Source organism: Calliphora vicina, chromosome 2 (genome assembly GCF_958450345.1).
Source record: "Calliphora vicina chromosome 2, idCalVici1.1, whole genome shotgun sequence".
Classification (NCBI taxonomy): Eukaryota; Metazoa; Arthropoda; class Insecta; order Diptera; family Calliphoridae; genus Calliphora; species Calliphora vicina.
In genome coordinates, this window is record NC_088781.1 from 52,625,444 (window position 1) to 52,649,562 (window position 24,119).

The following is a 24,119-nucleotide window of genomic DNA, read 5'->3' on the forward strand; positions in this document are numbered from 1 at the left end:
TTGTAAAACTCAACAAGATCTTGCAAAATCATTGGGAGCTTCTCAAGCAGGGAAATTGGGTACCATACGAATAGAACTCGTATGAAAGAGGATTTTGCATGTCCGAAATTATGCTTGAACGCAATAAAAGAAAATCATTTTTGCAAATCACTTGCGATGAAAAATGTATCCATTACGTTAACCCAAAGCCAAATGCTATTCATGGCGCTAAGGTTATGCTCTGAATTTAGTTGGAGCAAAAGGGTACTACCTATTATGAGCTGCTGGGATTTAGACACCGAAGACAAAGATCGCTCTTTATTAATTTCTATGGTATCTGTCTCCAGTATGATCTATCTCCATTTTGATAAGTTCGAGAATACTGAATACCTTTTCAGCTGTTACTCGTATCAAGCAATTGTTTTATTTCTGCGAAAGCTATTGGCTGTGTGTAATATAATAAAACGAGTACCGAAACTATGTGTCCTTTGATTCTAATTTTCCGAAAGAAAATAGTCCAGCCCCCGAAAATTTTAGGAGGGCTTGTTTATCCGACGTCTTTTGAAAGGTAATAATTTCGTGTAAAACCATATTATGATATACTTGAAATAGCTTAACTACAGCAAACTCATATGAATTATAGTAAAAATTATTTTATGTACAAAAAGAAAAGTTTATTTTGTAATTTAAAATTCTTTATAGAATGACGTCAACAATATTTTAGCGGTAACGATAATAACAATTATTTCAGTATCGGTATTTTAGGGTCGAGTTTCCGAACAATATTAGTAAATCTATTGATTTGTTGGCTATCATAATTCAAAAAAATTTAAGGCATAATTTCTTTTAGCGATTTAAAATTTTGCAATATCCAAAGCAATGACATCTTTTTGGTCATCAAATGTTTAAGCATCAAACTCTTCAGACATAACAACAGATTTTATAAGACCTTCATGAACAAGTGTTAATTTGAAATAGTAAACTAAAATACCAAAATTCCTTTATTGTTTTCGGGGGAAATCGTTAAATTGAAAAATACAATTTTCCATAATATTGCAATACTTTGCAAAAAAGAAATAAACAAATTCACAACTAATAATCATAATAAAACAGCAAATATTTTAAAATAATTTTCAACATTTGCCTTATCCAATCCAAACAATTATTTTTGCAATAGACTGTGTTAACCGCAACTCCCACCACCCCCTGCTTAGCATTTTACTGGCATATTTCAGTGACTGATATTTGCAACACACGCATAAATTGTGTGGTTTTTGGTGAATATTTCTTCTTCTTACAATAATAAAAACAACAGAATAAAAATTTAAACGAAAAGAAGAAAAACATTAGTATACATACACGACGATGACTATGAACGAAAAAAATAATAATAAAAAATATGATTGTTAGTAGACAAAAGACATCGGTCGGTGGGTCGGGTCGACACACGGAGAAAAATAAAACAAAATCAAGCAACACCTAAAAAAAATTAATGGTAAAAACAACAACAACATCAGTAGAAGTAATACAATAGCAAAATGAAAAATAACAACAACAAAGCAACAACTGTAAAAAGAGCAACAACAATAATAATAATGTACTAAATGTACTTTTCAAATTATATTATCTGTATACAATCAGAGTTGTATGTAATCAGTAAATTAAAAGAAGCAGTTCCTAAGAGATTTGGAATAAAATTAATTTTAATAAAAAAAAAGTTCAATTCAACCACAATAAGGCCCTATTAGACTCAACAAGCTGAAGCTTCAAAAAAAATGTAATCAGCCCAATTATGAATAAATTCAATGGAACATTTTTTATTCATAATTGGGCTAAATATTTTCTAAAGAAAATACTGTTATAGGTATAGAAAAATTTTTAAATATTTAGTATTTTGGTGGTCCGAAATTTTATGACGTTATGTACATCGTTGGAAAGGTAATATAAATCATTCGCCCCTATCGGCAATAACATGGGAAAATTATGTTCCCATGAAATATTCATTTGCCTCGAAGGGAAAATTGTTATCGCGATATTCCTATGAACTTCTCATTCACAATAGTGGAATTTGTTCGTAACAGCTTTTATTGTTTACGAAATTCCATCACAACATATGGAATTTTTCACGTGAACAAAGTTGATAAACAAAAAAGGGTACATACAGTGGTTGACAAAATCGAAAATTTTCCAAATATTTCATTAGTGGCCTAAAATTTGAAATAATTTTTTAAAAAATTTTAATATTTTTGTAGTATTTTATTTGTATACTTTTATTAACTTAATTTAACAAAAGAAGAAGGAATCCAACAGACCTGCGCTGAAATAAAAATAAATAAATAATAATAATAATAATAGGATCTATAAATTAAACATCATTTTTCGTCCAACTGTGGTGGGACGTAAAAAAAAATTAATATAGATTTAAGATTTGAACAAATTATTGATAGTTCACATTAATTTCTGAAGATACAATAAATAAAATATGAAAAAAAAAACAAAGCAAAGGACATAATTAAATTCTAAAAATGAGAAAACAAAATTAAAAGATTTCTTTATTACGGCATTGACAGAACAATGGAAACTTAGGTATTATTTTAACAAATATGGTCTAAACTTTGCAATAACTCAATATTTTGTTGGGTTTCCCTTATTTTTAATAACTGCTACACATCGACGATGCATTGAACCAATTAAAGAGTCAATGGTCTCCTTTGAAATATTTTGCCATTCCCTTATAACCGCCTCCGATAAATCTTCCTTCCTGGTGTAATTTTGGGTCCTTATTTTACGTTCTACAATTTCCCATAGATTTTCTATGGGATTGAGATCTGGCGATTGGGCAGGCCACTTCAAAACACGTACCTCATTGGAATGTAACCACTCGGTTACAACTCTAGAGGTGTGTTTCGGGTCGTTGTCGTGTTGCAATCTCCAAACTAGGGGCATATTTACCTCAGCTTATGGATACATAACATCGTTTAATGTGGTTCTGTATCCAATACCTGTCATGATATCTTTTAAACCAGCTTTAAAAAACGTTAATTATTTTAGTTTTTAAGTCTTCACAAATCTTAACTTTAGCCATTTTCGTTAACTTTGAAAAAAAGCAATTATGCGAAAAACTTAGAAAAAGAAATTGTGAAAAATTACCAGAATTTAAAAATAAAATAACTGTAAACAGGATGCTTTTTGCATCGTTCTTTTAAATATTATTTTCGTTTTACACTTCTTTCTTGCAGAAGTTTAAAAGTTTCTATTGTTTTGTCAATAGCGAAATAGTGAATATTTTTAATTTTGTTCCCTTTTTTCAGAATATAATTAATTATGTTGTTTGTTTTTCAGTTAATTTATATACATAAATAAAACTATACAAGTAAAATACTAAAAAAAAAAAATTTATTTTAAAAAAATATTTTAAATTTTGTATTTCATGTGAAATATTGATTGTCCATATTGTATATTTGAATGACTTAATAATCCAGATATAGATAATCAAAAAATGGACCCATTTCCCGAATTTCAATAACAGAACCGGTCGGTCTCTTGAAAACATAGCTGCTGTAAACGAGAATGTCGCCGAAAACAAAAAAAAGGAAGATTTCCATCTGAATGGCTTCGTGAATAAACACAATTCTCGAATTTAGGGCTCAGAAAATCCTCATGCAATCCATGTTAAACAAATGCACTCATGTCTGGTGCGGATTTTGATCAGGCGGCCTGATTGGGCCGAAGTGCAGTGACTGTGAATGGTATTATTTACACCAACATGATAACTGAGTTGTTGTGGTCTCAACTGGACGTCATGGATATGGAGAACATGTGTGGAGCCGCAGAAAAAAAGATAAAGGTGAAATCTCGGGTTTATGCGAATAAACCAAAAACAATTCCTGAAATCAAAGAGTAATGGTCTGTCACCAGAACCGTGGATGCCATTTTACAGATATTTTATTTCATACTTAATCGAAATATGCTTTCTATACAATCCAATAAAAAAATCACAACTATCTCTAAAAATACGTATTTTTATCTTAAAATGGAAAAGAATATTATTATTGAAAAATCCTTTATATAGCCTTATCACTCATGGTGAAGGTTATATACAAATAATATTGTTGATATCTAATTGTCCATACATAATACATTTAAATATTGGAATCACTTGTATGGTACAACAATAAAGGATTTCCAAACGGTATTATCTTAAAGATTTCACTCTTTTATTTAACTGTTTTGTTTGTAAGCCATTACATTTTGTTGAACAATTTTTCTTTTTCTATTTGATTTGTTATTGCTTTTGTTGTTGCTGCCACCAATTTTATAATTACCTCCCGAATATGTACAATAAGTAAATAAATATAATATACACATTTGTTTTATTTTATATTTTGCAGTTCTCTCATCTCTTGTCAATGTGACGCGTGGAGAACTTAAACCAAAGTTATTATACACAAATGTGTAGAATGCAAAATAAATTTATGACTATTAACAAAGATACATATAAAATCATACATATACAAACATAAATATAAAATGATTAACAAGAATAACTAAAATTTTATTAATTAATACGTAAAATTGAATAGCTAAATGAGTGGGAGAGAGATAGACAGTGTGAAAAAAGGTGGGATCTAAGGGTTAAATAATTTGTATATCTAATTGTATGTTTAATTATTACAAAAAAATTTTAATTAATAAGTATAAGGCCCAACTAACTTTAATATTTGATAAAATAAGCTATGGATCCAAAATAATCTGAAGACCAATGTATATTCACATTTTCAAACCATGTTTTACAGTAAAAGGGAATTAATAAGAGGAAATACTCCGTATAATTGCATCTACCAATTCTTCAGGTGTCGGAAGACATTGACCTCGCAACCCCTACTTTCCTACCTGAAGTCCATAGAAAAATGGTCGACCAATATTTACCAAGTATTTTTACTCCATAAGTAACTAAGCCCTGATAGATATCTATTTGTTGAAATTACGGGCATAAGCCATGAAATTACAAGAGAAATACAAAACTAACGAAACTGCTTCCAGAATTAATAGGCCAAACAAGAACCAAAACCATTAATAGACTAAAGCTATATAAATGGAAAGATAAGGAATGTCTGTCTGTATAAAGTCGAAACGAAATTCAATTCTGAAGGTAAGAAAACAAAAATAGGTATAGATTGGAATTATCCATAGACTGTCATCTAAATAGCCAACCTATTGCCTTGATAAAGCCTCTAGGTACTCCACATCCTACAATAATCCTGTGTGTTACTGTCACACAGGATTATCATCCCAACTTCTCCTACCATCACGATTAGTAATCTGGTTGCATTTGCAATAAACTTTGACCAAATATCCTTGGATACCCCAAAATCCATCATACTGTTCAAGGATTGGTTGGTAGGGTCACGAAATTTCTCAAAGATCAACCTATAATTGTGAAACCTAAACCCTGTCTGGTTCATCTGTTTATTTTGGTGTGACGAATCAAAATGCAACCAGCTTGGATCAGATGGTAGTAAAAAAGTATGACATACTTCAATCCCGGTTATACCCAGAAAACCATTAAACATTGCAGGTGGTTCTATAAAGGTTTGTGGAGCTTTTTAATGTCACGCAGTGGGAACCTTCATCAACATTCATGTGCAGAATAAAACAGCATCATTACTAGAATATCCTAGAGCAAAATATGATACCATTGTCAGGACAATTTGTCTATTCAGTGATGCACGACAACGACCCAAAGCAACCATCACGAAGAAGGTTATAGTGATGTGGTTTTATGATTTTTGGAAATTTTTAATGTCGCGGAGTGGGAATAATCATCAAGGTCGTGTGCAGAATAAACCAGGATAAGTACAAGAATATCCTAGAGCAAAATATGATACAATTGTGAGGACAACTTGTGTATTCGGTGATGCACGATAACGACCCAAAGCAACCATCTCGAAGATGTTTATAGTAATGTTACCTTGTGGCCCCACAGATTCGGGATCTAAATCCAATAATATCTAACTTTTAAAAATACGTTTGCACTTTTGTGTTAAATAATCTGGAAGCTGAAAAGTCTGCTTATAAACCATATGAACTGTTTTAAGTGATGGAAACAAATCCGGTAAATAAATCATTAGTAATAGATAGGTACTTACTAAAAATCCAAAGAAGTTTCTGAATGAAAAAGTTTCAAACTAAATTCAGTAGTTTTGTAATACTATCTTAACAAATTGAACTGCAAGGTTTGAAAACTAAAATTTAAGATGTTTCAGGAAATATCAAGTCATTTAAATATGCTGATAAATACAATAGATTGAAAAAACTATAAATATTGTGAAACAATTACTTATGAAGAAAATGTGATTTGTGATTTCTTTTAATTTAGGCACATAGAGAAAGAGAGCGCGTCTTTTCAAGCAAAAATTACAATGGCTGACGACGATTGACACAAAAAGCAATAAACGAAGATAAAGAAAAAACCAGATTAAATTTATTTTTAAAACAACAACAAAATAATTATACATCAAAACTAAAGTTTTAATTTTTCTTTTACACAATTCAAATTAATTTTAAAATAAACATAAATGTTCACAGTAAAATAACAAACTATTTTTTTAATTATAATTTCGTATTTAACTTATCTTACAAATATTATTTGTATAGCAAAAATATCCATCAATTATAAAACAAGTCAAATTTAAAAAAAAGTCATCTTCGTATATGTATTAAAAAAAATATATAACCAGTATGTAATAAAATTGAGAAACTGCACCAATTTACAGGTGCACGAAGAAAAAAAATGCAACAACAACAAGAGCAATAATCTTGTAGAACACATCAAAAGAAGAAACAAAAAAATTACAATAAATGCTCATTAATTTTTAAATCACCACAGAAAATAAGTACTAAATTTTGCAACACTGCTTACGAAAATAACAAAATAGTTGAATAAATAATTTAGCGAAACTATAGCTTAAATACTACAATTATTTACACATATTAACAAATTAAATACATATTTTAATTAACAAAAAAAAACTTACCTCAACTAAAAGCAAGAACCAGCGCAGCGCGTTTGTTGAAAATGAAGACAAAAAAACCTACAGCAATAATTTGTTGTTGTAGGTAGGAAGGGGAAGAGGAGAGAAAACAGCGGCGTCAAGTATGAAACAAAACAACAACACATTTTTAATTTTCTCTACACTTGGCTAAAGCACAGGCAGCAAAAAAATAAAAACAACAACTACATAAAGAGACACCACACCAATTCATTTTTCGTTTTCTTCTTACAATTATGCAAAAAATTAAACACTTCTAACAATTTTTTATAATCAAAAAATCTGTTAATACTATTATTGTTTTAATACAGCCAAATTAATTTTATTTTATACTTTCAGAAATCACATGCGGCTTTAATTTTGTTTGTTTATTTTTAATTTTTCATAACATTTTTCATAATACACGTTGTTTTTTTGAACCTCTAACAAAAATGAAAATTTATAAAATTTTCATTATTCATCACTACATTTTCTTCAATTTCGTTTTAACAGCCAGACGCTTTGGTAATTAATTTTTTTCGCCTAAGCTTAATTATATGAGAAAAAAGAATTGTATATGTATGATTTTTTTATTATATTCGTGGGTAAATAATTGTCGTTAGCGGCGTTCGTTAACATTGTCGACGACGTTGTCGTTATTGTCCGTTTTTTCTTCTTGATATTGTTGTTGTTGCTGTTAATTTTTTTTCTTCAAGTTTTTTTCTAAATGATGAGGAAGGGTCTTATGAAGTACAGACAATTTTTTCTCATACATATATCACTTTTTTTTAATTTTTCGTTTTCAATTAATTTATATGCACTGTTAACAATTTTATTTTGTACAATTTATTTTTATTCCATGTTCACTTTTAGTCTGCAATTTTTCTTGCAAAAAAAAATTATTTTATTTCTTTCTTCTCATCTTTTTTTCTTCCACCATGCACACACACATTTTTTCCTTTCATCTTTGCAATTAACCAACATTTTTTCAAATGCCTTTATAACCATTTAAATTTTATGTAATTCTTTAAATTTTTAATGCATTTGTTTACATTGCCATTATATTTGATTTATTTAATTATTTTTTTAATTAATTTTCACTTTAATTTACCGTTTTTGCAATTTTTCTACTCATCACTCAAGACAAATAATGTACGCACCACATCAAAGACCACCATTTTGTTTTAAGAATTTTTATTCTTTTTGCCGACTAGCCAAATTTTGATGAAGACAAAAAAACGGAGAGAGAGCGCAAAAGCTACACAAAACAGAGTTGTATTTAGAAGAAAATAAAATGAAGAAAAATTTATAGACAAGCATGTCTAGATAATAGTCAGCACGTATTGTTTATACACAAGACGTTAGTAAGAAAGAGACGACTACAGAAAGGATAGGTAAAATATGATTAATGTTGGTTTATTGCCAGATATTTTTTAATAAAATAAAACGCTAATTTAATGTTGCCAGCTGAGAATTATTCTAAATATTACTTTGTTGTGGAAATTAAAATTTAATTTAAATAATAATCAAGCTTTAAAAAATCTAGGCTATTGAGCCCAATAAGCACCAAAGCCCGACAAATTTAAGCACCTGAACATTTTGTTGGAATTTGACTTGAATGTAATTATGTTTTAAACTTAAAAAATATTTGAAAAATTAAATATTTTTTAAACAAAAACCAGATGGCTTGAATTTATGTTTCTTTTTTACTGGAGAATGTTATTGAAATAAAGTGTAATACAATTGTTATTCAATTGCTTGACTATAATTCAAAACATGAATTACACTTGCTTTTAACTTGAATTCCAGTAAAAATGCTTATAGGGTACATATAACAATTCTTTAAAGACCAGAACAAATTCGACCGATCTCATGTTTCCATCCAATGCTATAAATGAAAAATAGTGAAGTCAATACTGCATGAATATGTTGACCTGAACAAATAGTTTGGAAGTAACAATTGTAATTATTAAGCATTTTCTGGACAAAAAGCTAAAAGTACATTATTTTGGAAAACTTTAATAATTCGTCTGATCTCAAAGACATTTTGATAATGGTCAGATATTGTTGCACAAGCTAAACATTTTAACATCACATAAAAATAATATTTTTCAAAGTACCACGAGGAATTTTTTATGTTTCTTGAACTAGTTCTTATGGGCTTATATATTCAAATCTTACTTTATACCAACTAGTTGCCTAGAAAATGTTTTCTTTATATATTACAGATATTTCTTTCATATTACCAAACATATTCTAAAATTTAGAATATAAATAACCAAAAAAAAAACGCAATATATATTGCATATTAGTTTCAGTCATTCATTTCTTGTAGAGATGTTAATAAATTTGAGTATTTTCTAAAAAAAAAATTAGAATGGCAACACCCTTAAAGAAACAAGCGCCATTTTCACTGAGGTGGCGAGTAGTTGCAAAGACATGAATAGTTTTGTGAAGTCAAATATAACTGTAAAAATTGTATGAGACAAAATAAAAAACTCTAAAAAAAATATTTAAAACATTTTCTTCTTTTTATTTGGTTGTTCTTCGTCATTATTATCATCAACATCGTCATTTGTGTCCGATTCCGAATCCTTTGAAAATTTAATAACATCGTCAGTTTGCATTTTATTTTGTAGATCATCTGTCGCATCCTCTTCATCGTTTTCACTGTCTGAGGAATCTGAAAACACCACTGGACCTGAAGCCTTAACAAACATAATTGTTTTACCAACACGCCGGGATTCTAAAGGTAAGTACAAGTTTCCAATATAATTAAATTTCTGAAAACCCTGTATAAAAGAAAATTATCATACCGGCTCTTAAGAACAATTGACGGCAAAATCTGTCAATGGCACATTTGCCCTGGTCCTCCGATAAACCAAAAATGAAAGATCTGTAATTGCAGGAAGTCATAAAAAAATTATTTGAATAAAGGGCTGTGTTGAAGTACTTACAAATTAGCCACATCATAGGGTCCTCTTAATTCAAAAACATTGGTGGCCCCACTAGAAATAATAATACTTTTAGATTTTCCCTTAACGAGATAATTATGAGCCACCTTAATCATATCCTTGCGACAGGAGGAATCAGCGATCAAAGGTGAATATTTGATTTCAAAGAATACCCCACGTTTAACAGCTACTTGGTATGCTTTACGATTAACATTTAAACGACAGCCAGCGGTGTCATCAAATGTAACAATGTCACCATTAAATGTAGTACAACAATGCTGAAATGGTTAATAAAAATTTATTCAGAATATATTTTATTTTTATATCCAAAAACATACCGTTAAAGCAGCATCGGTTTTAGGCTGACCCGCAATCAAATTAAATTTCTTTAAATTTAAAGAATTGCTCTAAAATTTAAAATTTGATAATTACATATTATGTATAATTAACAACATGATCTATGAAATGTTAAACTTACCATGGCATGTGCCACTGCTACATCCACATATATTATGGTTAAACGTTGCAAGATTTTCAATTTATTTTTAAACTCCTCTTGTAGCCATTTAATATTGATGGGTTCAGGAAATACGTCTGATGATCTTTTAACATTTTCCTTTTTACTATGATCAAATTGCTGTTCAATAGCTACGGTTTTGTAGCCGACTACAGTCAGAAAAGTACCAAATTTAATTATTTTATTGTTAATTTGATTAACTCATTATTTAACCTACACTCCACTAATTCTTTGCAAATTTCCCGCATCACTTTTTCATCTTTGTTAAAAGGTATACACATATCGTAAAATCCTTTAGTTTGTTCCATTTTTATTAAATTTGTATTTAAAATTAAATTTTTATTTGGTTTAAAAACGTAAACAAAATTATTTGTGTTTTTGCCTGGCACGTGTTTCGTTTATTTGTTTACAAAAGTCAGCTGTTTTGATACAACAACAAGAATAGAGGACAAAAGGAAAAACTAGGGTTGCTTAATAGTGTATTTAATGCTTTTACTGTGGCGGCATTGCCAATATGAAAATAATGAAAATGTAAGAAATACATTATTTCAAAATAATAGATAAATTCAGAAAGATTACTAAATCAAAAATAATAGGTAAGAAAACGATTAATCAGCATCATGTTTTACCGTTATTTCAATATTTGCATATATATGTATTTTGATTATTTATTTTGTATTTGTTTGCTCAATAAATTTTTAAATATTTAGTAAAATTGACAAGATTTACGAAAATTAAAAAAATGCTGGATTAAAACACAAAAATTATCAGTAATAATATTCAATTAATAAATCAGCAGTTTCAAAAAATACAAAAAATTCATGAGGCAGATACTGTAAAAACCTAGCATTTGGGATTAAGACATCGTAAAACTAATCCAAGACAATTTAAAGCAACAGAGTTTGAAATTCTCAAAAATTAATCCCCGGGAGCTTATTAATAGTATAAAATTTGTAATTAGTTCTCAAATTGTTAGAGTAAAAGAGGCTGGTCTTGGTTGCTATCGCCACGTGAAAGAAACTCTTATTTCTAAAAGCCCATTCTGCGTTGAGACTGAAATGGAGTACTGTTTTCATTTTTACAAATAAAATTTAAGAGGCAGTGTTGGAGAACAGTCCAGTTTGGCGTTGGCAACATTATAGTGTGGTGCTGTTGTTCAGGACAAGGTATGGTCCAATTATATCATAAAAAAATGAGAAAAATATGACCCTAGTTTGTAGATTCCAGCAAGAAAATGACCCAAAATATACCTCTAGGGTTGCAAATGAGTAGTTACAATCCAATGAAGTACGTGTTTTAAGTGGCCAATCGCCAGATCTCTATCCCATAGAAAACCTATGGGAAATTGTAGATCGCAAAATATGCACTCAAAATGGAAGCCTGTCAGATGCAGAATGGTAAAATATTTCTAAGGAGACGTTTGACTTTTGGTTTAATGCAATGTCGCTGTGAAACAGTAATACAAAACAATGGCTATCCAACAAAATACTGAGTCACTAAAGGTATTTACAGAGGACAATTTATCGTTCCCACGACAATTGGGTCTTCGCTTCGAAACGATCCGAGTTTTACTCGGCCAAAGATTGTCAGCTCAGCGACAGTTGTTTAATTAATTAATTAATTTTTAAAATTAAAATACTAAGAAATACAAATTTATTATCCTGTTATTTGTATATTTTGAAAAGTTTCCATTGTATTGTTATAACAAGTGCATTCTCAATGACAAGCACATATTAAATGTCTATACTAAATATCATTGTCTAGGGTATAATAAGTCACTAGTACTGGTGACTGTGTCAATAGTAAGTCAGTACAGTTTCACTATTGACATTTCCTACAGAGTAACCATTGAATTTTAAATTTCAAGATTTCCGGTTCAAAATACGAGTTAAACCTTTTGTTATATTCTTTAAAGAGTGTTAAAAAAGTGAGGAAAAAAATGTTTGTTAAAAAGAAAATTTTTTGACGAAAGAAATGTTTTGGTGAAAAAATTTCAGAAAAATGTGATTTTGGCGGCTTCGGAAAGTTGACTCCACCATCTATAACAATCCAGAGAATATATACTTTACGTTATAGCAAATTAAAATTGTGGAAATTAAGAATAGAATGAAAACGGTAAGGTCGAAATAATAGCCAAATTCAGTGCGATAAAACGTTTGACAAGTTTAGCAAAATTAAGAAAACATATCCTTCTGTTGGATAGAGAACATTTCAAAAGCCTAATTCAATACATTGCTGATACCATTTTAAAAACCAAGGAACAAAAAAACAGCAGGACTCTTAATCGATACGCGTCGTTTTCATTTTTAGGTTTTTTGTGATGAAACGTATTGGGTGTCTAGTTGTTTTCCTCTCCATCCATTTGTCGATTATATGTTATAGGTTAAACTAAGATGATTTAATCGTGAGTGGTTAGATTAAAAACTAGATATTTTTCAAATATAAATGGGGAATATAATTAGTATTTTTTATTTGGAATGTAATTATTTGTTATATGTATTTAGTATGAAGGATTACAGATTAAAACTTAAGCGTAATAATTTATGTTAAAATAACAATTTTCATATAACGATTTACATAGACATTCATTTAAATATTTTGATTCAAATAAGCATACATTTAAATATGCAAAAAAATATATACATACATATGCATGTAGTTTATATAGTATAAAAATATAAATTTTATCAATATTTTACAATTGCACTATAAATAAATTGTGGGTTTTCCATATTAGACAATTTTTTTTTTTTTGAATTTTCAGGATATTCCTCTATTGAACTAATACGGACAATTACAGCAAATAAGAGAGAAAGGAAAAGAGAGTTAAAAGTTAGAGTAACAATAATAAATATCTAAAATTAAATTTTTAAAAACTTAAACTTCTAGAAAAATAATCTCAAAATTAATAAAAATTAAAAATGTAAAAATATCTTTTTTGTAATTGATCACGGCTGCACTTGACAATTGCAAACTGGGGAATGTTTTTGTTGGGTTGAAAAGGTGAAACCAAAACCCAATTAATATAAAAAATACATAGATTTGTATGTACAAACATATACAAAACTATTAGTAGTCCTTATTACAAGTACTCATGCTTCTTCATTATCCTCATCCATGGAATCAGTTATATCCAGTTTATGCTGTTGGGCTATATGCTGATCTAATTCTGCTCGTGTCTTTAATTGCTGTTTGCATATGTAACACTGAAAGATTTGAGTGTTTGCATCATGTTCCTTTAAGTGCTCATTGTAGGCATCGATTTCATTAAAACGCTGACCACATTCACAGCACTCCAGCCAATCTTCGGCACCCGAATCCTCATCATTTGAATCCAAATAACCATCAACTTGCATGGCAGTATATTTTGTGCCGGCCGATGAACCGGAAGCCATGGCTTGCCCTTCACTATCACTGTCATTGCTGTGAGTTTCTTTGTGTTCAGTGTATTTGAGAAAATCACGAAATTTCATGGGACAACGCATACACTTGTACCAACGTTCACGTATATGCGTAACCATGTGCTTTTTGAGCGTAGAGTATTCCCTAAAAGGTTTACGACACTTGGTACAACTAAATGGTTTCTCGCCCGTGTGTATCATATAGTGACGCTTTAGATTGTGACGTGTGCCAAAGGCACGATTGCACAATGGACATGGAAACTCTTTACGGGTAATCATACCCAATTCATTGTAGCCTGGACGATGTACTGCTGGTATATTGTCCAACAGACGTTGGGTTTCTTCGGATGATTTTGAATTGGTGGCACTGTTGCTATTTGCTGCTGGACTACCACTACTACTGGCTGTGGCTGTGGGTGGAGATTTTGTTCTAATTGCCGCAATATTATAACTTGTTACTGAGGTGATGGTGGGAAGTGTATGCCGCTGTTGTGGTGTTTGCGTTACCGAAGCAGAGGACAAGGAGGGGGATTGTGATGTTTCAGTTACTGTTGTTGCCTTTGCACGGGCATTTTGTTCGGCTGCATTGTCGGCATCAGTGGCCGGTTTCATGGCAGCCATTATTACGGCATTTTTTGATTGTGTACAACAATTAATGCAGCGTGTGGGATCATTATCCACTGGTGTCCTTTCATGACAAACCATGCACAAATAGTTCGGCTCGTTGGAATGGCGGCGTCTGTGTTTTTTCATATCGCTGAATTCTCGGAATCGGCGATCGCACAAGTCACAGCCAAATGGACGTTCACCTGAAATTAGGTAACAAAGTTATTAAAATCCAAAAAAGTTTTCATTGAAGAAGTAGTTTTAGTGGCGAAACAAATTTTAGGTCAAACTTTAGTCAGAAACTAATTTTTATTCTTTGTTTAAAGAAAGCATTTTATAAAGAAACCACTCACCTGTGTGAATCATCATATGCCGTCTTAAATTATAGCTGGACTGTACTTTTTTGCCGCACAAAAAACACTCGAAGAAAACACGTTCTCTTTGTCCTTCGTATTCCTCCCAGCGAACCATCATATCATCATGATTCTTATCCGCATGCGAACCGACTATAACAACATCTTCCACAGAAGGTTTGGAATATCTCATGGTGGGCCGGCGTTGCTGTGCGCTCAAATAGTTGCTAGTATTGTTGTATGGCAGATTTCTGCTAATTCCTACAGGACTATTATCAACAATATCCTCATCTTCATCATCACACTGCAGCTCGCAACTAACAGCCACTAGAGGTAATGTATCATCATCATCCTCATCGTCGTCGTCATCATTTATATACGCATCTTCCTCTTCATCATCATCACTTTCCAACAAATCTATTTGCGCTATAATTTTATGATTCGCCGGATCTTTATTAAACGCACGCGATGATGCTTGTTGGCTGGATAAAGGCAATTCTTGGCTGCAATTTGATGCTCTGTTGTCGGGTGTTTTGGGTATAAGACTTATGTCCAATGACTTCGTATGTCGGTTGGCAAAGTTTATACTGAGATTGGGTGGTAATTTTCTGTTGGCTAAACTTTGTTCGGCCTGTTGTTTGATTTGTTTCAGTTTTTCCCTTTCATCCTCATCATCTAGTTCAATAATTTCATAGACTACCGGTTTCACCGTGTTTTCGTTGGTTGGAGCCGAAAATACATGCGTTATTTTTGGTTCTTTTTGTGGACGATTTTGTTGCTGTTGTTGCTGCTGCTGTTGCCGTTTTTGTAATTGCTGCTGGCCCAAGCGTATTAAATATTGTTTAACTTTTTCATCATCTATGGACACAAATTCAGGTTCATCGGCTGTTTCACATGGAGAATTATTTAAATATGGTTCCGTATGTTGATAGGGGCCAGCAGCAGCGGCCGATGATTGTAGCGTGGACTGTAAGGGTTGGGGTGGAGTTTGTGAATAATGAGAGGGCGAAGGTGTTGTGGCACAACATGGTGCAACATTACAACAATAGCCCAAAGAACAATCATTACACGAGGATGGGTTGTTGGTGGTTATTGGATAATTACTGCCTGGATGATGAGTATTGGGTGTATAAGTTCGTGGTGGCATCACATTATGTGGTGGCGGACTTGATTTGTAGCCAGCATTTGTGTAGGTGTGTTGCTGCAATTGATGATGATGATCAACTATTTTCAAGGTGGAATGTGGTGAGGAGCCAGCTCCCGGACTTGGTGAACATTTTACTTTCATAATAATTTCCATTTACTAAAATAAAAAAACAACAAATTTTTAAATTCTAGTTTAATTATATTTATTTAAATGCAAGTAATATAAAAATCTCAATATTTCATTATTTCGGGAATATTTTTAGAAGATTGTACGAAAATATTAATTTTAACTTAACGAATTTAACGTCTGGTTTCAACATCCTTCATCTTTTGTATATATTGCCATACGTGGAGACTTTACTTATTCGCAAGAGGAAGAAGAAGCAAGCAGAAGATGCCACTGGTATGCAAATATGTAGTAGCATCGACAACAAGGACCAGTCAGTTAATGTGAATCTTGGTTGAGTCAGTATCAAATGGATAAATAATTTAAGTATGTTCCGATAAAATCAGTCCAATCATGAATAAAAAATCCGCGGGAGTTTTTTCCTATTTTTAACACTGAATTTGAATAGGAAAAATGGGAAAAGGGAAAAAACTCCCTCGGATTTTATTCATGATTGGGCTGATTTTATCGGAATTCTTTCTTTTTTAGGACAAGAATAAACAACGGTTTTAGAACATACTTAAATTATTTATCCATTTGATACTGACTCAACCAAATTCACAGGCAAAAAAATTACTTACATAATTACATAAATTACTTTAAACATATCGTACAATTGCATGATGCGATTCAATCTAGCAGTTATGTAAGTCAAAGTACCAGACACGACTTCCAATCAAGATATATGCGACATCAAAAAAACATAAGCAAACATATACCTCACATGGTCCATATGTCCCACAAACGTAACCCCCTGTCTATACTTGGCAAATATTTATCATAACAATTAATGACGTTTGTTGTCAAGACAAAGTTGTCTGAGCAAAAGCACTAACAATTTTGTCATAACGAAGCAATAATACTAATAAAGGTATTTATAGACGGCAATACTGAGTATTAACACTTTTCAAATTTAAAATATTATTGAAATCAGTCGGTATTTAAAAAAATCGTTCCCAAAAACATTAATTGTTTACACGATAGTTTACAAATATTTTATTTCTTTGTTGATTGATATTTTTCTGAAAATTTGATTTTTATTTTATATTTTCTTGACATTTTTATTTGCCTTATTTGTTTTTATAAATACATACCGATACATATGAAAATAAAAAGTTTTTGAATTGTTTTAAACAAATTTTCAATACCGACCGTAAATCAAAAAAATCATTTGTATTTTTTGAAAATGTAATACAAATTTTGTTTAGACGATGAAATTGTATTATGATACTTGAGTTTTTGACAAATATTAATACTCAGTATTGCCGTCTATAAATACCTTAAATGGAGACAATACCTGATAATTGTTTTATCTTGACAACCATTTTGACGTTTATCATGATAAAAAGTAGTTTTCATTTTATATCGTTTTTTTGCTTCTCCTATAAACTTATGAAAAGTGATGTTACGTTATTTTGCATTTTAGGTGACGATATGTTGGTGTTTAAGTTTTGACTTTGTTCAATTTTATTTATAATATTTATTTAATTTATATCATAATTATTTAATTTATTTTATACTTAAATTTTTAAATGTAAACTATTTTTAAGTAGAAATTTATAACCGGTTATGGCCAATAGGCCATAATATAAATAATAATAAAAAAAAAGATTATCAGGGGGTAAGGGGATCATACCTAAATACCTAAGTCGATCAACGAAAAAAATCCAATCACCATTAATGAAAATATTAAAACTAGAAAAATGTCCAGTAACCCCAAAGAAAATAGTCATCGTCTTAAAGGAATTATTCAAGTAAGAGTTCCGAGAGGACCACTGAGAAAAACCTAAAATACTTTAAGTAATGTTGGACTCTAGCACATCAGTATTATCGCGATCAGCACTAGAAAAGTAATACATCGCACTTGATCAACAAGAGGGTATTAACTCAAAATTTTGAAAATTTCACTTTTTTCAAGAAATCAACTAACAACATCAATATCTATCTACTGTAAAAATTTCAACGTATTCCGATTATTCTTTCATCTCGAAAACAACATTTGAGACCATTTTCGTGATAATGTAGTGACTACTTTTCTACAACAAAAAGGTATTATTTTGAGTTAATACAAAAGTTGAAATAGAAATACGTTGTATATTGTCATCAAAAAGGTATTATTTTGAGTTGAGCCTTTATTCCAGTTAAAAATAATCAAATTGTTTTATTTATATTTGGTTGTATTTTGAGTTGATACTGTTTTGTTGATAAAATTTGTTTTACTTTATGATTTTAATTCGAAATGTGACTCTTTTTATAATAAAATTGTTCACATTTTTTCAGAAAAATGGTATTAACTCAAAAAACAGATTTTTTTTTGGAATAATTGGAGAAATTTAAAAGAAAAACAATGTAATTATATTTTTAAATGTAATTTACATACTATGATGTATTCAGATTTTCAAATTCTCTTAAAATGTAACCACAAACAGTTTTTATCCTCTACTGAAAATTTTAAAATTTTGAGTTAATACCCTCTTGTTGATCAAGTGCGACATCATAAGCAAAGAGAAAATATCTACAAATACTGTTATTAATATATTCCGGCTGTGGCGAATCTTATATACTCTTCACCAAATTATACTTTAAAATAAATTTTTTTAAATATTTTTAGGTAAACAAAATTTAATTTTGTTTTTAATTGTTTTTCAATTTTTTTTTTTTTTTGAAATTGTTTTTTAATTTTTTTTTAAAAAAAGTTTTTTCCATTTTTTTTAAATTTTTAAATTTTTTTTTTTTGGAAAAAAAATTTATGACAAAAAAAATTTTTTGATGAAAAAAAAATTCGGGTTAAAAAATTTTTTTCCCGATTTTGACCCATTGTAGGCCCAACTTACTATAGCCTTATCTACATCGTTGCAATGAACTTTGAAATATCTATCATTATATATCCATATTGTCTATATTAAAGACTTAGTAATCCAGATATAGATAAAAAATAGGTCAAAAATCGAGGTTGTCCCGGTTTTTTGCTCATATCTCCGTTATTTATGGACCGATTTTGCTGATTTTAAATAGCAACTTCTCGAAAGCATGTCTGACAGAATTATTGAAAATTTGGATCCCCAAGATATCTGGGGTCTTCAGAAAATTGATTTCAACAGACAGACGGACAGACAGACGGATATGGCTTAATCGACTCCGCTATCTATAAGGATCCAGAATATATATACTTTATAGGGTCGGAAATGAAAAATGTAGAAATTACAAACGGAATGACAAACTTATATATACCCTTCTCACGAAGGTGAAGGGTATAAAAAGGTGTCCCAAAACAGAGACCTGGGAACCCCTGAATATACACAACCAATTACAACAAACTAATGCCCATTCCCACGACAGGCGCACCGGAATGATACGAGTTCAATCGGCCAAGTGTTGTTAAATCAGCAAACACTGCAGCTACAACAACACACTGATGCTTAAAATATCTTTAAAATCCAAATCTACCAAACCACGAACAAATCCAGACTTCGGAATAGAAAGATACAATAAACATCAAACAACATATTCTACACATGAAACTTGGATGACGTTACCGTTACATTCCTTCTAAGGTACGCTGGAGTTCTCCGCAGTCTTTGTAATTATAAACGGTTTTATACGTTTTAAAATACCGATATACAATATGGATTCTGCAGTGGTCGTTCAACTAAAGTCTTAATGATTTTTCTTTCGGGACAGTGGTGTCGATTTACTTTTGTAGTTAAAGTTTTTATTGAAGTGAAAATTATTAGACATAAATTACTTTTCCACGCACAAAGAAATGTTTGTTTATGGTTTCAGCATAAAAACGACTTATGCCAAATTATTTGTTCTTCTAGTTCGGCCTCTGTTGTAAATGTAACAACTATTGTTTGTCTTCAACTTAGACTGCTTTTACACAGTGCAAGTTTTCTTGCGCAAGTCTAGAGTTTATAGGAGAGAGAGGCAAGAAGAAAGAAGACGGGTACACACTTGCTTGTACTGGCAAGTCTCTTCAATTTTCTTTTGTTTTCTCATTTTCACTATGGCGTCTATTAGGTTTTGACATACAAAATTGAACACAGACTTGCTGTGTGTAAACGGTCGAGCAAGTTTAAAAGGGAATCGAAGAGACTTGCTTCAAGTAAACTTGCTGTGTGTAAAAGCAGACTTAGCCACGATACAGTTCCATCCGAAAATTTTATAAAAACTCTAGATGTTGACCTAGCAGTTTTCATACATTTACCTTCATCATCGCTATAACACTCTAATCTTTGATATTAAAACTAATTCCATAATTGAGAATCTGAGCTATATATCTGAACAATCTTTTAACACATAGCACGTCTTTGTGTGACGGACTTTCTAAAAATAATCCAATGCAGTATGCTAGATGCTGTAAATGCTGGTCTATAAGGAGATTTTGTTTATCTTGATTCTTCTAGGTTCTTTTCTCCCCCTGACTCTGAATGTTCAGAATTTTTAAGCAAAAGATAAACTTCTCCCGTAGCTTCCTGGCATAGGCTTTTTGGCTAATTGTTAGTTTTTCTTTATCTCTTTTAATCACTTGTCCTAAGAAGTATGTTGAATTTTTCGAGAAAATCTTGAACTCTTTTTTTGATTCATTTAAAAACATATTTAAATCATTTACATTTGAAGCGGCTACAAATCCATCGTCAATATAAAGTTTTAGTATAATTTTGTTTTCATTCTCTTCACGTCAAGATTTAAATGATGATTCCTGAAACTTCAGTTCTAACATCTTGTAGTTTGTTTAAGTCCGAATAGACATCGTTTCAATCTGAACACTTTTCTGCTTCCGTCTCCAAAACCTTCGGGTTCCATACAAAAATGCTGGTGAAACATCAAATTGTGTAAGATGCATATTTTGGCTTGAATCTAAACTTAAGACTACACGCCATTCATGAAGTCTACATATTTTGAATTTGAAATCAATGTTCAATCCTTGAAACATTTCATTATTGGTTCACTTTCTTCATGAGAGTCTCTTGGTATCTTTTTAGCATTAGTTTGCTCTATCTCACTATCTTCAATTTCTTCTACAGGATTGTCTTCATCTTGAATTTCATTCAAAGATGTGTACTAAGATAGATTTTCTTCTGATATGTAACCAATAAAAAAAAATCTTCCTTTTTTTGACCATCATCTTGGTATATTCAAATCTAACAAGTCTTAAGTGTTGTATTTTGGGATTTCGCCACATGGGAGTCGCCCTGAACATTGTTTACTGGTAATGGCAGCTTTGTATGTAAGACGAGTTTATATGCCATTCATAAAATCTACAGAAATCATAATGAAGTCTACACATTTTGAATTTGAAATCAATGTTCGATCCTTGAAACGTTTCTTCATGCGATTCTCTTGGTCTTTCTAATACATTCATTAAACTTAACGTCTCTTGATAATAATATTAAGCTATTCGTTTATTTATTATATACATATATGATAACGTTCACCTTCATCGTAACCAATAAATGCTTTAGTGTCCGTCCATCTTCTTCATTTTTTTACATGGTATATTCACATCCAACAAGTCTTAAGTGTTGTATTCTGGATTTTCTGCCAAGCATAACTTCAACAAAAACACCGCATGGTTGGTAGTCGCCCTGTACATTTCTAAAGCATTTGTGGCATGATTCTTTGGTTTCAAAACTGATTTTGTTTGGTTTTCTTCGTGGACGTAGGGTATGAGGTTTGTTCTCTGAACTTTATATTGAGGTCTGGAGTTACTCAGGGCTCTGTTCTATCTCCTTTCCTTTTTTAATGTTCATGATTGATATATTTGTTATCACTTCCGATTCAAATCCAATGTATTCTTTTACGAATCAAAGTAATATGTGTCACTCAAATTAATTTTACCATACACCAACTCTTTTTTTGAGAGTCTCTCAAGAATGAATGAACTGTCGTTTTCTTACAACAATAACCCGATCTGCAGTGAAAGTCAGTGTAGCTTATTGACAAACTAATGACTAGAAATTTCACCACAATTATGTATTCGTATGGGTAACGAAATTGTTGGAGGTTCCGATAACCTTTTGATTCTAGATACAAGAATACAGTATTACGATCGTTGGATTTGTCATATTTTTGATGTTGACAAGCACACTTTGGTTCTTATGAGACATTGTCGGATATACAGTGGTTGACAATACATTGGAAACTTTTCCAAATATTCAAAAATTGTATGAGCATTGTAGTGACGCATTATTTTGATGGATATTCCTTGTTTTTTTTTATAACAGCGACGACGCATTGAACGTATTTAAGATTCAATCGTATCCTTTGAAATATTTTGCCGTTCCCGTATAATTTTGCGATCTACATATTACCAATATTTTCTATGGGATTGAGATCTGTTGATTCGACAGGCCACTTCAAAACACATACAACCCTAGAGGTTTGTTTGAGATCATTGTAATGCTGACATCTTAAACTAGGGGCATATCTTCCTCAGCGTATGGATACACAACATTGTTTAAAATGTTGCCATATCCAATTTCAGTCATAGTTACTTTTATGATATGGATTGGAACCATACATTGCACTAAAAAAACAGCCCCACACCATAATATTGCCACCGCCAAACGTATTTGTGTACTTGAGATCCAGTCTCTTTTCCATCGGCCGTCTTACAAATGTTCTCTCATCTGCCTTTTTTTGGATTCATCCCAAAAGAGAACAGTATTCCATTTCTGTCTAGCCTCGTTTACCAGCAGTATGGTTTTTCAGAAATAAGATTTTTTTTGCGTGGTGATATTAACAAAGACCAGCTTCATTTACCCTGCGTCTAAAGGCCCAACTATAATGTGCATAAGCTAGCTTAAGTTAATGTCAAAACCGAACGAAAAGACTGTCAAATGCTTAAGAAAATCCGAAGAAACTTTTAGGTGGCCATAATGTACTTATGTGCATTCAAAACAATTTAGCCCCATTTGCACATTTATGTGCAACACGTAATTAAAAAAAATACGTATTTCTTATTATTTTATGAAAATAAATTAATTTTCTTCATCCTTTTAATTTTTTCTTTATTTTCTTTGTATACAATAAACAAACTTACGGAATGTGCGACCAGCTTCGCTCTTTGCTTAAGCAAATAAAATTTGACGAAACTTGACGAAACTCTCTTAAGTACATTATAGTTTGTCACATACGTTTTATATGTATTCGAACAGTTGCTTAAGCTGACTTAAACTAGTGTATGCATATTATAGTTGAGGCCCAACTATAATATGCATAAGCTAGCTTAAGGTAATGTCAAAACCGAACGAAAAGTCTGTCAAATGCTTAAGGAAATTCAAAGAAACTTTTAGGTGGCTATAATGTACTTACGTGCATTCAAAACTATTTAGCCGCATTTGAACATTTATGTGCAACTTGCAATTAAAAAAATACGTATTTCTTATTATTTTATCAAAATATATAAATTTTCTTCATCCTTTTCATTTATTTCTTTATTTTCTTTGTATAAAATAAATAAACAGCTGATTCCGTACGGAATGTGCGATCAGCTTCGCACTTTGCTTAAGTAAATAAAATTCGACGAAACTTGACGAAACTCTCTTAAGTACATTATAGTTTGTCACATACGTTTTATATGTATGTATTCGCACATTTGCTTAAGCTGACTTAAGCTAGTGTATGCATATTATAGTTGGGCCTTTGGGCCTTAACAGTTCTGAAACTAATTTCTTAAATGTTCTTGCTATTACCAGCTTTATCTAAAGCTGTAGAACACATATTAAAAGACCAGATATTGTTTTCTGTACTTGAATTTATTACTCCATCGCAATATGCTTTCCGTTTTGGTCATAACACTACCTCTCTTTTACTTGATATGACAGATGATATTAGACAGAATTTTAACAATAACACTGTATCTGCACTTGTGTCTCTTGATTTGGCTAAGGCTTTTAATTCTATAAATTATTTTAATATGATGCGTAAATTGAGAGATATATTTAGGTTTTCCACTACCGCT

The 24,119-nt window shown here is 31.0% G+C and overlaps 3 protein-coding genes across 15 annotated transcripts in view; all 3 read right to left on the reverse strand.

Moving 5' to 3' along the window:
• Positions 1-8,254, reverse strand: part of kis (kismet) — a 119,737-nt gene extending 111,483 nt beyond the window's left edge. For all 12 annotated transcript variants that reach the window (XM_065502375.1, XM_065502372.1, XM_065502374.1 and 9 more), the window contains exon 1: positions 8,122-8,254. The gene's annotated coding sequence lies outside the window, so the exon portion shown is untranslated. The remainder of the gene's footprint in view (positions 1-8,121) is intronic.
• A 1,266-nt stretch (positions 8,255-9,520) lies between these two features.
• Rpp30 (ribonuclease P protein subunit Rpp30) lies at positions 9,521-10,864 on the reverse strand. Its single transcript, XM_065501010.1, has 6 exons — positions 10,699-10,864; positions 10,443-10,630; positions 10,303-10,371; positions 9,968-10,242; positions 9,827-9,906; positions 9,521-9,756 (listed from the first exon to the last, which is right to left on the reverse strand). The coding sequence occupies exons 1-6, from the start codon at positions 10,787-10,789 to the stop codon at positions 9,524-9,526; spliced, it is 936 nt and encodes a 311-aa protein (XP_065357082.1). The 5' UTR covers positions 10,790-10,864; the 3' UTR covers positions 9,521-9,523.
• A 2,048-nt stretch (positions 10,865-12,912) lies between these two features.
• LOC135951202 (zinc finger protein 37) overlaps positions 12,913-24,119 on the reverse strand; it is a 38,562-nt gene continuing 27,355 nt past the window's right edge. For both annotated transcript variants that reach the window (XM_065500803.1, XM_065500802.1), the window contains exons 2-3: positions 14,842-16,144; positions 12,913-14,691 (exon numbers count right to left, since the gene is read on the reverse strand). In XM_065500803.1, the coding sequence (XP_065356875.1) occupies positions 13,574-14,691; positions 14,842-16,141 (2,418 nt within the window). In that variant the 5' untranslated portion in view covers positions 16,142-16,144 and the 3' untranslated portion in view covers positions 12,913-13,573. The remainder of the gene's footprint in view (positions 14,692-14,841; positions 16,145-24,119) is intronic.

Coding starts and splice junctions, on each gene's coding strand:
- Rpp30 (XM_065501010.1), bottom strand. CDS start 10,789: ATGGAACAAACTAAAGGATTTTACGATATGTGTATACCTTTTAACAAA. Junction 10,243..10,302: donor AAACCGATGCTGCTTTAACG/GTATGTTTTTGG, acceptor TAACCATTTCAG/CATTGTTGTACTACATTTAA. Junction 9,907..9,967: donor CCCTATGATGTGGCTAATTT/GTAAGTACTTCA, acceptor CTGCAATTACAG/ATCTTTCATTTTTGGTTTAT.